General features: G+C 39.4%; 1 protein-coding gene across 2 annotated transcripts in view; it reads left to right on the top strand.

Annotated features, from left to right (window-relative positions):
- The first annotated feature begins 469 nt into the window (after positions 1–469).
- Positions 470–15555, top strand: part of LOC133556242 (potassium voltage-gated channel subfamily C member 1-like) — a 98761-nt gene continuing 83675 nt past the window's right edge. For both annotated transcript variants that reach the window (XM_061905973.1, XM_061905972.1), the window contains exon 1: positions 470–1102. In XM_061905973.1, the coding sequence (XP_061761957.1) occupies positions 560–1102 (543 nt within the window). In that variant the 5' untranslated portion in view covers positions 470–559. The remainder of the gene's footprint in view (positions 1103–15555) is intronic.

The following is a 15555-nucleotide window of genomic DNA, read 5'->3' as shown; positions in this document are numbered from 1 at the left end:
ATTTTTGATGGATTTCACCACCAAATGAGACATTCTCTATTAGACGCAATGTTATTGGGACCATGATTTATGTCATCACTTGTTCACACCTCCTCATATGGAAGATACTTTTCCTTCTTCATGTCTCAAGAAGGGCAGAAATACAAGAACACACACACATTCTTGTATGTGTTGCCTTCTTGGGCCCTCCGAAAAATTCCTACCTTTAGTATTATGATAAAAGTCGTCATTTTACCTAGTAAAACGTAGTAAAAAAATATGTTTTTGAATTGAAAGGAGTACTTTTAGTGAGAGTGATCCCGTATTTGCCACGGAGACTCCTCCTACTCCTCTCTTGCATGCTGACACACACACACACACACACACACACACACACACACACACACACACACACACACACACACACACACACACACACACACACACGCGCGCGCGCGCGCGTGCATATATAAGCAGGAGTCGGGAGAAGGAGAAGAAGTACCGGACAAGCAGCGTCGTCTCCTCCATCGCGGTCTGCTCACTTCCAGGTCCGAGTCCCAAAGAATGTCCGATCGGCGCCATGACTTGCTCGGCGTCAGATAGCGAGAAGATCGTCATCAACTGCGGCGGAGTCCGCCACCAGACGTACCGCAGCACGCTGAAGACGCTGCCGGGCACGCGGCTTTCGTGGTTGACGGAGCCCGACGCCTTCAGCAACTTCGACTACGACCCCAAGTGCGATGAGTTCTTCTTCGACCGCCACCCCGCCACCTTCGCCTTCATCCTCAACTACTACCGCACCGGCAAGCTGCACTGCCCCGGGGACGTGTGCGGTCCTCTGTTCGAGGAGGAGCTCGCCTTCTGGGGCATCGACGAGACGGACGTGGAGGCGTGCTGCTGGATGAACTACCGCCAGCACCGCGACGCCGAGGAGGCCCTGGACAGCTTCGAGAACCCCGAGCCCGACGCGCCCGACGAGGACCCAGCGCTCACCGGCGGCGCTGACGGAGACCTGAAGCGGCTGTGCGTGCAGGAGGACGGCCGCCGCGCCACCTGGTGGCAGGTGTGGCAGCCCAACATGTGGGCGCTCTTTGAGGACCCCTACTCGTCCAAGTACGCCCGGGTGAGTGACCCGCGTCCGCCTCTCGTTGGGTGGATGCTCCAAAACATTCACACATATGCTTTTCATCACCAACATTCATCCATTATTATTATTATTGTAATTATAATTATACTTATTATTGATATTATTATTATTATCGTCATTATTATTATTTTGTGAATGCTCCAAATCATTCACACATATGCTTTTCTACACCAAAATTCATCAATTTATTATTATTATTATTATTGTGTGAATGCTCCACAACATTCATACATATGCTTTTTTTACACCAACATTTATTCATTTCTTCTTCTTCTTCTTCTTCTTCTTCTTCTTCTTCTTCTTCTTCTTCTTCTTCTTCTTCTTCTTTTCATTTTCTTCTTCTTCTTCTTCTTCTTCTTCTTCTTCTTCTTCTTTTTCTTATTGTGAGAATGCGCCAAAACATTCACACATATGCTTATCTACACCAAAATTCATCCATTTATTATTATAATAATAAAAATATTATTATTATTATTGTGTGAATGCTCCAAAACATTCTTATGCTTGTCTACACCAACATTCATCCATTTATTATTATTATTATTATTACTATTATTATTGTGTGAATGCTCCAAAAACATTCACACATATGCTTTTCACCACCAACATTCATCCATTTATTGTTATTATTATTGTGTGAATGCTCCAAAACATTCACACACATGCTTTTCTACACCAACATTAATCGATGTATTATTATTATTATTATTATTATTGTGTGAACGCTTCAAATCATTCACACGTAAGCTTTTCTACACCAACATTCATCCATTTATTATTATTATTATTATTGTGAGAATGCTCCAAAACATTGACACATATTCTTTTCTACACCAACATTAATCCACTTATTATTATTATTATTATTATTGTGTGAATGCTCCAAAACATTCACACATATTCTTTTCTACACTAACATTCATCCATTTATTATTATTATTATTGTTATTGTCATTATTGATATTCTGTGAATGCTCCAAATCATTCACGCATATGCTTTTCTACACCAACATGTATCCATTTATTATTATTGTTATTATTATTAATATATTTATTGTGTGAATGCTCCAAAACATTCACACATATGCTTTTACACGCCAACATTTATCATTTACCAATCATCATTGTTATGATTGTGTGAATGCTCCAAAGCATTCACACATATTCTCTGTTACTCCAAAATTCATCCATATATTATTCTTCAATATTATTCTCCAGATTTTGGCGTGTTGTACCATCCACATTCTTTACCCAATTCAAACCGTTCCCACTTCAAACTGTTCGGCCTATTCAGGAAAAGCTTTCCCTTGACAAATTACACAAATTCCCAGATTTCCCAGATTACCAAGTTTTCCAGGACATTTTTCCCATTCAAATTGAATTGGCCATTTTTCAACCTTCCATCAATTTCACATTTTTCAACCTATTCAAACCATTCCACCTTAAACACATTCCACTCATCCTGGACATTCAAAACACAATCTTCCCAAATTAAAAAATATTCCAGGAATTCCCAGAATTCCCCGTTTTTTTTCCAAATCCTTTTTTCAGCCTTTTTTCTGTCAACTACTCCTCCTACTTTTTCAAATAATTTTAACCGTCCCACCGTCAAAACATTTTTGTAAATTAGGACGAAAAACTAAAGTGTTTTTTGAACTTGAAAAATTCCTGGTTTTCCATAAATTTTAGGAATTATGAAATACTATTTCTAAATTTAAAAATGTTACTACTTCACATTTCTCGACCAATTTGGAAAAACTCCAGTATTCAGAACATTCAAATGTTTTAGCATTTTCAAAAAAATTCCCCCTTTTCCTGAAATTCCAAAATTTCCATGAAATTTTCATTGAAATGAATGAGACATTTTTCAAACTTCCACAATTCCCATATTTTTCGACCGATTCAAACCAATCCAACATCAACACATTCCACTCATCCTGGACATTCAAACTTACACCAAACCAAATTCTGGTTTTCCTGGAAATTCAAACTCTCCAACATTCAAACTATTCTTACATTCATACTACATTCTCACAGTATTTCACTTCAACTTCAGCGTTGGAACATTCACACCTCATTTGGTTCAATTTATTATTTTTCTTCTCCAGATTTTGGCGCATTCTACCTTCCACATTTTTACACCCGATTCAAAGCGTTCCAACTTCAAACTGTTCAGCCTATTCAGGAAAAAGCTTTCCCTTGACAAATTCCAAAAATTCCAAGATTTCCCCATTTCCACATTTTTCAACTTATTCAAACCATTCCACCTTCAACACATTCCACTCATCCTGGACATTCAAAAGTCTCTTTTTCCAAGACAAAAATATTCCAGGATTTTTCAGAATTCCTGGTTTTCCAAAGCCCTATTTCCACCCTTTTTTTTTTTGGCGATGGTTCCTTCCACATTTTTCAACACATTTCAACCGTTGCACCATCAAAACATTCCTCTTAATCAGGACAAAACACAAAGTTGTTTTTTGAACTGGAAAAATTCCCGGTTTTACCGAAATTCCTGGAATTCCTCAATACCATTTCTCAATTCAACATTTTATTACTTCAACATCTCTCCACCGTTTTGAAAAATTTAAACACCAACCATTTCAACTCATTCTGATCATTCAAGTTTTTTACCATTTTCAAAAAAAATCCTGCTTTTCACGAAATTCACCAATTTTTTCAGATATTCCCATTGAACTCAATGGGACATTCTTCAAAGTTCCACAATTCCCACATTTTGCATCTGATTCAAACTGTTGCAACTTGAAAATATTCAACCTGTTCAAAAATTGTGTGTACTCCGTCACCAATTCTAAAAAAAAAATCCCCGATTTACCAAAATTCCTTTTTTTCCTTTCTTTTTTTTTGCATTTTCCCCATTCAAAATGCATAGTTTATTCAAGATCATTATTCTTGGTTCAGTTTTAGGTTTACTTTAGGTCCTCATTCTTGGTACAGTTTTAGGTTTATTTTAGATCCTCATCTTGGTTAAATTTCAGTTTTTTTCTTGATCATCATTCTTGGTTCAGTTTTAGGTTTATTCTAGATCATCATTCTTGGTTCAGTTTTAGGTTTATTCTAGATCATAGTTCTTGGTTCAGTTTTAGGTTTACTTCAGGTCATCATTCTTGGTACAGTTTTAGGTTTATTCTAAATCATCATTCTTAATACAGTTTTAGGTTTATTCTAAATCATCATTCTTGGTACAGTTTTAGGTTTATTCTAAATCATCATTCTTAATACAGTTTTAGTTTTATTCTAAATCATCATTCTTGGTACAGTTTTAGGTTTATTCTAAATCATCATTCTTGGTTCAGTTTTAGGTTAATTATCGATGAAGCATACAGCCACATATTAATTTCACTCATGCATCACAACGTTCACTTTCCCTCCAACAAAAACAGACTTAATGAGAGTCAACAAACATAATAAAACAATCACTTACTGTACAATGTCTGCTCTCATTGGGATAAAGACTGATGGAATGTTTATATATTCCCCTTTACATCAACAATTCATCATAAACCTCACAAAGGGTTGAAAAAAAACGAGCATGTTTTCGTTTTTTTCTGGCCATATCCGTGTCTAAATTGGATGTCAAATTTGACCAACATGTCAGATTAGGTCCACAACCTTCAACTATCCAAATGAGAGACATTATTTATTGTCTCAAATGAACTTTCACCAACTCAGAGGCGATGCAGCAGCTCAATATGCCAATATAGCAGCAAAAGCAGTAGCGCTCTGTCTGTGATCACGGCGCCACAAAAAAATAGTTACTTTGCGTTAGCACTTATAATAACAATACCGCTAATACTTTTTAATATTCAGGTTACGACATGTAAATGGGGTATTGTTGGTGTTTTTTGGGTAATAGTATAATATTTATATTACCTACTTTTATAGTTGTCTGCCATGACATATCAGCATTAGTATGACATTTGTATGTTGTAGTTTTACAATTGTCTGCAATGATATATGAAAATTAGACACTGACTGGTTTTACACTGCAGGATGGAAAAAATGTAAAAAGTTCAAAGTAGTTCCTAACAATAAAAAAATAAAAAAATTAGTGCCACTAGAAGAAGATCTATGACAGAGTGGCCTTAAAGACGAAGATCAATTACTATATGGCGTCAAAGTGCTTTCATTTAAAGTTAAGTTAAAGTACCAATGATTGTCACACACACACTAGGTGTGGTGAAATGTGTCCCCTGCATTTGACCCATCCCCTTGATCGCCCCCTGGGAAGTGAGAAGAGCACATGACACTTTGGTAATACTGGAGAATGAAATGTTTTCAAACAATATTACTCATTGATCACGTACACACATACATATACAGTATATGTACATATATATATATATATATATATATATATATATATATATATATATATATATATATATATATATATATATATATATATATATATATATATGTATGTATGTATGTGTGTCTATATACTGTATATATTATATGTATATACAAACCCTGTTTCCATATGAGTTGGGAAATTGTGATGGATGTAAATATAAACAATACGAAGTTCCTGCAGTCCTGGGTTCAAATCCAGGTTCGGGATCTTTCTGTGTGGAGTTTGCATGTTCTCCCCGTGAATGCGTGGGTTCCCTCCGGGTACTCCGGCTTCCTCCCACTTCCAAAGACATGCACCTGGGGATAGGTTGATTGGCAACACTAAATTGGCCCTAGTGTGTGAACGTGAGTGTGAATGGTGTCTGTCTATCTGTGTTGGCCCTGCTATGAAGTGGCGACTTGTCCAGGGTGTACCCCGCCTTCCGTCCGATTGTAGCTGAGATAGGCGCCAGCGCCCCCCGCGACCCCGAAAGGGAATAATCGGTAGAAAATGGATGGATGTAAATATAAACAGAATACGATGATTTGCAAATCCTTTTCCACCCATGTTCAATTGAAGGCACTACAAAGACAACATATTTGATGTTCAAACTCATAAAAAAATTTTTTTTTTGCAAATAATAATTAACTTCGAATTTCATGGCTGCAACACATGCCAAAGTAGTTGGGAAAGGGCATGTTCACCACTGTGTTAAATCACCTTTTCTTTTAACAACACTCAATAAACCTTTGGGAACTGAGGAAACTAATTGTTGAAGCTTTGAAAGTGGAATCCTTTCCCATTCTTGTTTTATGTAGAGCTTCAGTCATTCAACAGTCCAGGTTCTCCACTGTCGTATTTTACGCTTCATGATAGGTTGATTGGCAACACTAAATTGGCCCTAGTGTGTGAATGTGAGTGTGAATGTTGTCTGTCTATCTGTGTTGGCCCTGCGATGAGGTGGCGACTTGTCCAGGGTGTACCCTGCCTTCCGCCCGATTGTAGCTGAGATAGGCGCCAGCGCCCCCCGCGACCCCGAAAGGGAATAAGCGGTAGAAAATGGATGGATGGATGGATACGGCACACATTTTTGACAGGTCTGGACTGCAGGCGGGCCAGGAAAGTACCCGCACACTTTTACTACGAAGCCACGCTGTTGTAACACGTGGCTTGGCATTGTTTTGCTGAAATAAGCAGAGGCATCCATGATAACGTTGCTTGGACGACAATATATGTTGCTCCAAAACCTGTCTGTACCTTTCAGCATTAATGGTGCCTTCACAGATGCGTAAGTTACCCATGACTTGGGCACTAATACACCCCCGTACCATCACAGATGCTGGCTTTTGAACTTTGCCCCTATAAAAATCTGGAAGGTTATTTTCCTCTTTGTTCTGGAGGACACCACGTCCACAATTTCCAAAAATAATCTGAAATGTGGACTCGTTAGACCACAGAACACTTTTCCGCTTTGCCTCAGTCCATCTTAGATGACGCCGGCGGTGTTCCTTGGTGTTGTTGATAAATGGCTTTCGCCTTGCATAGTAGAGTTTTAACTTGCACTTACAGATGTAGCGACTAACTGTAGTTACTGACAGTGGTTTTATGAAGTGTTCCTGAGCCTATGTGGTGATATCCTTCACACACTGATGTCGGTTTTTGATGCAGTACCGCCTGAGGGATCAAAGGTCCGTAATATCATTGCTTACGTGCAGTGATTTCTCCAGATTCTCTGAACCTTTTGATGATTTTACGGACCGTAGATGGTAAAATCCCTAAATTCCTTGCAATAGCTCGTTGAGAAATGTTGATCTAAAACTGTTCGACAATTTGCTTACAAATTGGTGACCCTCACCCAATCCTTGTTTGTGAATGACTTAGCATTTCATGGAAGCTGCTTTTATACCCAATCATGGCACCCACCTGTTCCCAATTAGCCTGCACACCTGTAGGATGTTCCATATAAGTGTTTGATGACCATCCCTCAACTTAATCAGTATTTATTGCCACCTTTCCCAACTTCTTTGTCACGTGTTGCTGCCATCAAATTCTAAAGTTAATAATTATTTGCTAAAAAAAAGTTGATCAGTTTGAACATCAAATATGTTGTCTTTGTAGCATATTCAACTGAATATAGGTTGAAAAGGATTTGCAAATCATTGTATTCCATTTATATGTATATGTATATATATATATATATATATACATATATATATATATATATATATATATATATACATATATATATATATCTATATATATAAAATCAGTTTTTCTTAACCTTGTTGGAAGCCCACCAGTTTCATATGCGCATTCACCGGACCCTTCTTCAGTGAAAAATATATATTTTTTTTTTCTTCAAATTTAAGTCTAAGTTATGTTTTTTTTTTTTTTACTGGTGCACAAAATGAACCGTGCATGAACATTACATTGTTCAAAGAACAAAAACCGACACAGTGCATTAACTCATAACATATTACGCACCTACAAATCAGTGTGACTTCTGCTGTTGCCATATTCATAATACGTTGATCAGGAGAAGTTTTTATTTACACGATGAGTCGGGTGTGTCTAGACCTCCGCGACAGAGGCTCTGCGAAACCCCTGAGGCTGACTCCCCAAACCCCTACGGTTAGATCGATCCCAGGTTAAGAACCACTGATATATTGATAAATATATGTATGTGTATATATATATATATATATATATATATATATATATATATATATATATATATATATATATATATATATATATATATGTGTATATATATTTATATGTGTATATATGTATATGTATAAAATAAAAACATTTTTTTTACATTTGATCTTTTTTTATTCATATTTGACTGACAGTCCAGGCACTTCGTGGGGCAAATTGTCGGCAGTCAGTTTGGCCGAGTCAGCACGTGTTGGCAACGTGGTCCTGCTCTCCCTGCCAGGAAACAAAATGTGAACATTATTTCACTCGGTGATTTCCTCCCTTGAATATTTCCAAACGATGTCGTATTATAAAAGTTGGAAAGACTGGACTTGTCATCCTTACGACGAGCGACACGACTCATTGTGTAGTTTGTGCTGTTTGACGATCGTTTGTCGCGACGGCGACTAAAAACAAATCAAAGTTACTCTTCTCAGCTCGATTTACGTTCATAAAATGATTTATTCTGTTGGCTTTTGGATGGCCGAGAAACGTTTGGTGACAAATGTAATAGCAATATAAATATGTAAATATAGATATGTGATTTTGGGTTTTACCAGTCTCGTGGTACTAATTAAGTACTACTCAGTGGCCTGCCTAGTGGTTAGAGTGTCCGCCCTGAGATCGGCAGGTTAAGTGAGTGAGGGAGTGAATTATATTTATATAGCGCTTTTTCTCCAGTGACTCAAAGCGCCTTACATTGTGGTACCCAATATCTAAGTTACATTTAAACCTGTGTAGGTGGCACTGGGAGCAGGTAGGTAAAGTGTCTTGCCCAAGGACACAACGGCAGTGAGCAGGATGGTGGAAGCTGGGATCGAACCTGGAACCCTCAAGTTGCTGGCATGGCCACTTTACCAACCGAGCTATACCGCAGCTCAGGTACATAGGTTGGGAGTTCAAACCCCGGCCGAGTCATACCAAAGACTATAAAAATAGGACCTATTACCTCCCTGTTTGGCACTCAGCAACAAGGGTTGAATTGGGGGTTAAATCACCAGGAATGATTCCCGGGCGCGGCACCACTGCTGGCCACTGCTCCCCTCACCTCCCAGGGGGTGAACAAGGGGATGGGTCAAATGCAATGGATAAATTTCGCCTCACCTATCAATCAATCAATCAATCAATGTTTACTTATATAGCCCTAAATCACTAGTGTCTCAAAGGGCTGCACAAACCACTACGACATCCTCGGTAGGCCCACATAAGGGCAAAGAAAACTCACACCTAGTGTGTGTGTGACAATCATTGGTACTTTAACTTTAACTTAACTTAAGTACTGTGCTACTACAACCTCCCGACCCCAGAAGCTCTTGTTTTTTTAGCAATTGAACATATGGCTGGGCGATATTGCCTTTTTTTAATATCGCAATATTTTTAGGCCATATCGCGATATACGATATATATTCCGATATTTTTCCTTGTCCTTGAATGAACACTTGATGCATATAATCACACCAGTATGATGATTCCATGTGTCTACATTAAAACATTCTTCTTAATACTGCATTAATATATGCTACTTTTAAACTTTCATGCAGAGAGGGAAATCACAACTAAGTCAATTGACCAAAAGTGTATTTATTAAAGTTATTAAGCAATGGCACAAACATTCAAGTCATTTCCAAAACATAAAGTGCAAGATTGTCAGAGACATTTTAAGTGTCAAATAAAAATGAGCTGCATAATAGGAAATCAAATAGTATTCGTCCTTCACTATGTGGTAGGTTACGACGACGAACGTTATGAAATTCTCTTCATTCTCTAGCGAGTGACTTTTCAAATGATGCTACATATTAGCAGTAATGCTACTTTTTATAGCAACGCTTCCCCCCCCCACACTTGACAAATTACGGTTGTCTGTTCGACATATTCCCACTTGAAGCCGAACCACCGCCAGACGATGGAAACCCTGCTGTTTTTATTGGGAATTAAGTCTTCCTTCATTTGTTACCAGATCCGCACCATCTTTTTCTCGTACGGCTACGTTAGCAGCTAACGTTAGCCACTCCGCTACCTCTCTGCTGGGCGAAGGCGTGTATGTGACGTATGACGTGACAGTTTGTGACGTATGTAAGAATGTGCGCCTGCTTGTCTGTGAGAAGGAGACACAGGAAAGTGTGAGAAGAGCCTGAAGTGTACGTCCGCAGCTAAAAGTCCTGCGTGAGAACGTATACTCGAATATTACAAAATAGTCATTTTCTATATCGCACAGAGACAAACCCGCGATATATCGTATATATCGAAATATCGCCCAGCCTTAATTGAAATTGCAAAGATAAGCCTAAAAAAAGCTAAATTTTTTAAAGATGTTTTTGTGTTTAAAAAAACTAAAAAATTATCAACAAAGTTGACATAAATACATACCCCATTCATCCAAATGAATCATTATGTCTGTTTCAGTCACTATGTTATTTAGTAATTACAACTTGTGTTCACATCCACAGGAACAACATGGGTTATCCTATTTTATACAGTATTTACAACATTACTAGTTTTCACTTCACAGCCACAGATGGTTCATCTAGTTATTGACATTATTTATACAGTACTGTGTCTGTTCCAGTCACTATGTTATTTAGTAATTATTACAACTTGTGTTCACATCTACAGGAACCACACGGGTTATCCTATTCTATACAGTATTTACAACATTACTAGTGTTCACTTCACAGCCACCGATGGTTCATCTAGTTATTGACATTATTTATACTTTACTATGTCTGTTCCAGCCACTATGTTGTTTAGTCACTACAGTAATTACAACTTGTATTGGGATCCACAAGAACCACATGGGTTAGTCTATTCTCTACCGTAATTACAACCTTACTAGTGTTCACTTCACAGCCACAGATGGTTCATGTCATTATTGACATTATTGACACATGACTATGTCTGAAAATCCAATGCCTGAGAAGGACAGGAGAGGCGGGCTTGTCCGCCGAAGGGTTACGTTGCTACCTGACTAGAGAAAAGAAAAGACCGAGGTAAATGGACCAGGTGTCGCCAGACTCGTTTACCTTTCAAACAACGTGAGAGTTTACTTTCAGACATAGCTAGCTAATGTCCCTCCACAGTGTTTTAGCTACTTCTAAATCACAAATCCTTGCCTCCATGGCGACAAATAAAGTCAGTTTCTTACATGTACTGTTATCACTGGACGATGAGGAATAGCTTAACATGCTTCACTACAAACAGTAGAAGGATACAATAGCTAACCGCTCACAGCAAGTTAGCCCTACTCAATGTAAACAAATGAGTGGATCTATACAAACATCGACTATAACGATACCAAGTACAAGAGCCGTATATAGTCAATACGACAATGATTACATCGATATTTTTTGTTATCACAAAATCTTTTTGTCTTTTTTATTATTTGAAAAGTTATAAAATACGTCCCTGGACACTGGAGAACTTTAATTATGACCGATGTATGATCCTGGAACTACTTAGTATCAGATCCATATCCACATATCGCATAACCTAAGCAATGAGTGGTACGACCAGGTACTTGTATTGGAAGTATTAGACCAGGTACTTGTGTTGGAAGTATTGGACCAGGTACTTGTATTTGAAGTATGGACCACTTACTTGTATTGGAAGTATGGACCTGGCACTTGTATTGGAAGTATTGGACCTGGCACTTGTATTGGAAGTATTGGACCTGGCACTTGTATTGGAAGTATTGAACCAGGTACTTGTATTTGAAGTATGGACCACTTACTTGTATTGGAAGTATGGACCTGGCACTTGTATTGGAAGTATGGACCTGGCACTTGTATTGGAAGTATTGGACCTGGCACTTGTATTGGAAGTATTGAACCAGGTACTTTTATTGGAAGTATTGGACCACTTACTTGTATTGGGAACATTGGACCGGGTACTTATATTGGACCGGGTACTTGTATTGGGAGTATTGGACCAGGTACTTGTATTGGAAGTATGTGACCAGATATTTGTATTGGAAGTATTGGACCAGGTACTTGTATTGGATCAGGTACTTGTATTGGAGGTATTAGACCAGGTACTTGTATTGTAAGTTTTGGACCAAGTACTTGTATTGGATCAAGTACTTGTATTGGAAGGGTTGGACCAGGTACTTGTATTGGAAGTATTGGACCAGGTACTTGTATTGGATCAGGTACTTGTATTGGAAGTATTGGACTAGTATTGGACCAATCATAGCCATCATACACGTGTGATAGGGATGTGTGCTATGGCTATGAGTCGTTGTTGTTATTTTCCCTTGGCCTCAGTCTGGACCCCCTCTACAGGGCCCAGGCTTAGACCGATTTTTTAAATTTAATTTAATTTAATTTTAATCTTTTATTTTTTTCTCCCATCCCCCCACCCCACTTGTTTACCTGCATTTCACCTTTTTTGTAAGGGGCGCTAGAAGCCGGCAGACCCGTCAGCGATCCTGTTCTGTCTCCCTGTAATGTTTGTCTGATCTTGAATGGGATTGTGCTGAAAATTAAAATTTTCCTGAAGGAACTATCCTGGAATACATAAAGTACTATCTAGTCTAATCTAAGTTACTTGTATTGGATCAAGTACTTGTATTGGAAGGGTTGGACCAGGTACTTGTATTGGAAGTATTGGACCAGGTACTTGTATTGAATCAGGTACTTGTATTGGAAGTATTGGACCAGGTCTTTGTATTGGAAGTGTTGGACCAAGTTCTTGTATTGGAAGTATTCGACCAGGTACTTGTATTGGAAGTATTGGACCAGGTACTTATATTGGAAGTATTGGACCAGGTACTTGTATTGGATCAGGTACTTGTATTGGAAGCATTGGACCAGGCACTTATATTGGACCAGGTCCTTGTATTGGAAGTATTGGATCAGGTACTTATATTGGAAGAATTGAACCAGGTACTTGAAGTAGTACTGCTGGACAAAGGACATGAGCGTGTCAGGTGTCATCCTCCTGAGTGCCATGAAAAGGCAATCAATCAGTAAAAGAGGTAGTTGACGGCAGGTGTGCGGCGCTGAAGGTAGATATAAAAGCAGAGGTGACTTTCCACGCAGTACACTTGCCAGCACAGTAACACCGAGTGTTTGCGCAGCAGCATCTGCAGTGTTGGCCTCAGCAATTGTGGAGATGGAAGCTCCTCACTGATTAGCACAACCCCTCACCATCATTCTTCATTTCACCTGATTAGCACAACCCCTCACCATCATTCATCCCCTCTCTCAACCTTGGCTCCTCTTCCTCGTCTTCATCCTCGCCATCCTGCACTTTAGCGCCAAGTGCTGGATTGCAGATTCTTGCTGCCGGGCCCTGATTGGCTGGTGGGGTGCAGCTGACAGAAGACTGCAGTGTTCGCACGCTGACGCTGCTGGACTGAGCGGGGGGGCAAGACGCAGGAGAAGGCTGGGGGTCCTTTTCACTTCTCTTTTGCTGAGCTCGGCACGTCTTCACGCTGGTACCCTTAGTCCACGCTAAATTCTGCCTTTCTCTCACTCGCTCGCACAGTCAGCGCATGCACACACACACACACACACACACACACACACACACACACACACACACACACGCACACGCCTTGTGTCGCCATCAGTGGGCTTGCATTGGTGTTGCCATGGTAACGCGTGTAAACGTGTGTCACTCGCCCATGTGAGCTTGATTACATTCGGATAGCAGGTACAAATATGCATAAAAACACTCCAACACACATCACACATGGGACGCTTTAGGAAGTAAGAATTGTTTTAGTTATATTGTAAACTTACCAAGTGACGGATGAAGAAGTGACTTTATGAGGCGGTATAGCTCGGTTGGTACAGTGGCCGTGCCAGCAACTTGAGGGTTCCAGGTTCGATCCCTGCTTCCGCCATCCTTGTCACTGCCATTGTGTCCTTGGGCAAGACACTTTACCCACCTGCTCCCAGTGCCACTAACACTGGTTTAAATGTAACTTAGATATTGGGTTTCACTTTGTAAAAGCACTTTGAGTTACTAGAGAAAAGCGCTATATAAATTTAATTCACTTAACAAAAGTTCTTGTGTTTTGTTGTTGTTGTTGTTTTTCTTTCGATTCTCTTTCAAGCACTCTATATATATATATATATATATGTATATATATATATATATATATATATATATATATATATATATATATATATATATATATATATATCCATCCATTTTCTACCGCTTATTCCCTTTCGGGGTCGCGAGGGGCGCTGGCGCCTATCTCAGCTACAATCGGGCGGAAGGCAGGGTACACCCTGGACAAGTCGCCACCTCATCGCAGGGCCAACACAGATAGACAGACAACATTCACACTCACATTCACACACTAGGGCCAATTTAGTGTTGCCAATCAACCTATCCCCAGGTGCATGTCTTTGGAAGTGGGAGGAAGCCGGAGTACCCGGAGGGAACCCACGCATTCACGGGGAGAACATGCAAACTCCACACAGAAAGATCCCGAGCCTGGATTTGAACCCAGGATTGCAGGAACTTCGTATTGTGAGGCAGACGCACTAACCCCTCTTCCACCGTGAAGCCATATATATATATATATATATATATATATATATCACATTTGGTGACACGCCTACTAATAATATTTAACCATGGATGACACGTCTACTAATAATATTAAACACAAATGTTTACTAATAATAAGTAATAATTAGTAGACGTGTCATCCATGACACGTCTACCAATAATATTAAACATTTGATGACATGTCTTCTAATAATATTTAACATTTGATGTGAAGTGAATTATATTTATATAGCGCTTTTCTCTAGTGACTCAAATAACTTTACATAGTGAAACCCAATATCTAAGTTACATTTAAACCAGAGTGGGTGGCACTGGGAGCAGGTGGGTAAAGTGTTTTGCCCAAGGACACAACGGCAGTGACTAAGATGGCGGAAGCGGGGATCGAACCTGTAACCCTCAGGTTGCTGCCATGGCCACTCTGCCAACCGAGCTATACCGCCCCAATGATGACATTTCTAATAATAATATTATAATATTTAACTTTATTTGACTGAGAGTCAGGCTTTCTCCACCAAAGTCAGCGTGTGACCTCACCAATGCGCTTTTGTTGGAAAATTATAAACGTACCCCGCAACCTTGTGGACAGCCTGTCCAGAAGAGTTGAGGCTGCAATAGCTGCAAAAGGTGGACCCACATCATAGTGAACCCTATGGGTTAGGAATGGAATGGTACTTCATATTCATATGTGAGTCAAGGCAGGTAGCCAAATACTTTTGGCAATATAATGTATATATGTGTCCATCCATCCATTTTCTACTGCTTATTTCCTTTAGGGTCGCAGGGGGTGCTGGAGCTTATCCCAGCTGCATTCGGGCAGAAGGCGGGGTACCCCCTGGACAAGTCACCGACT

Source organism: Nerophis ophidion, linkage group LG07 (genome assembly GCF_033978795.1).
Source record: "Nerophis ophidion isolate RoL-2023_Sa linkage group LG07, RoL_Noph_v1.0, whole genome shotgun sequence".
Classification (NCBI taxonomy): domain Eukaryota; kingdom Metazoa; phylum Chordata; class Actinopteri; order Syngnathiformes; family Syngnathidae; genus Nerophis; species Nerophis ophidion.
This window is presented reverse-complemented; position numbering and strand designations above follow the sequence as displayed.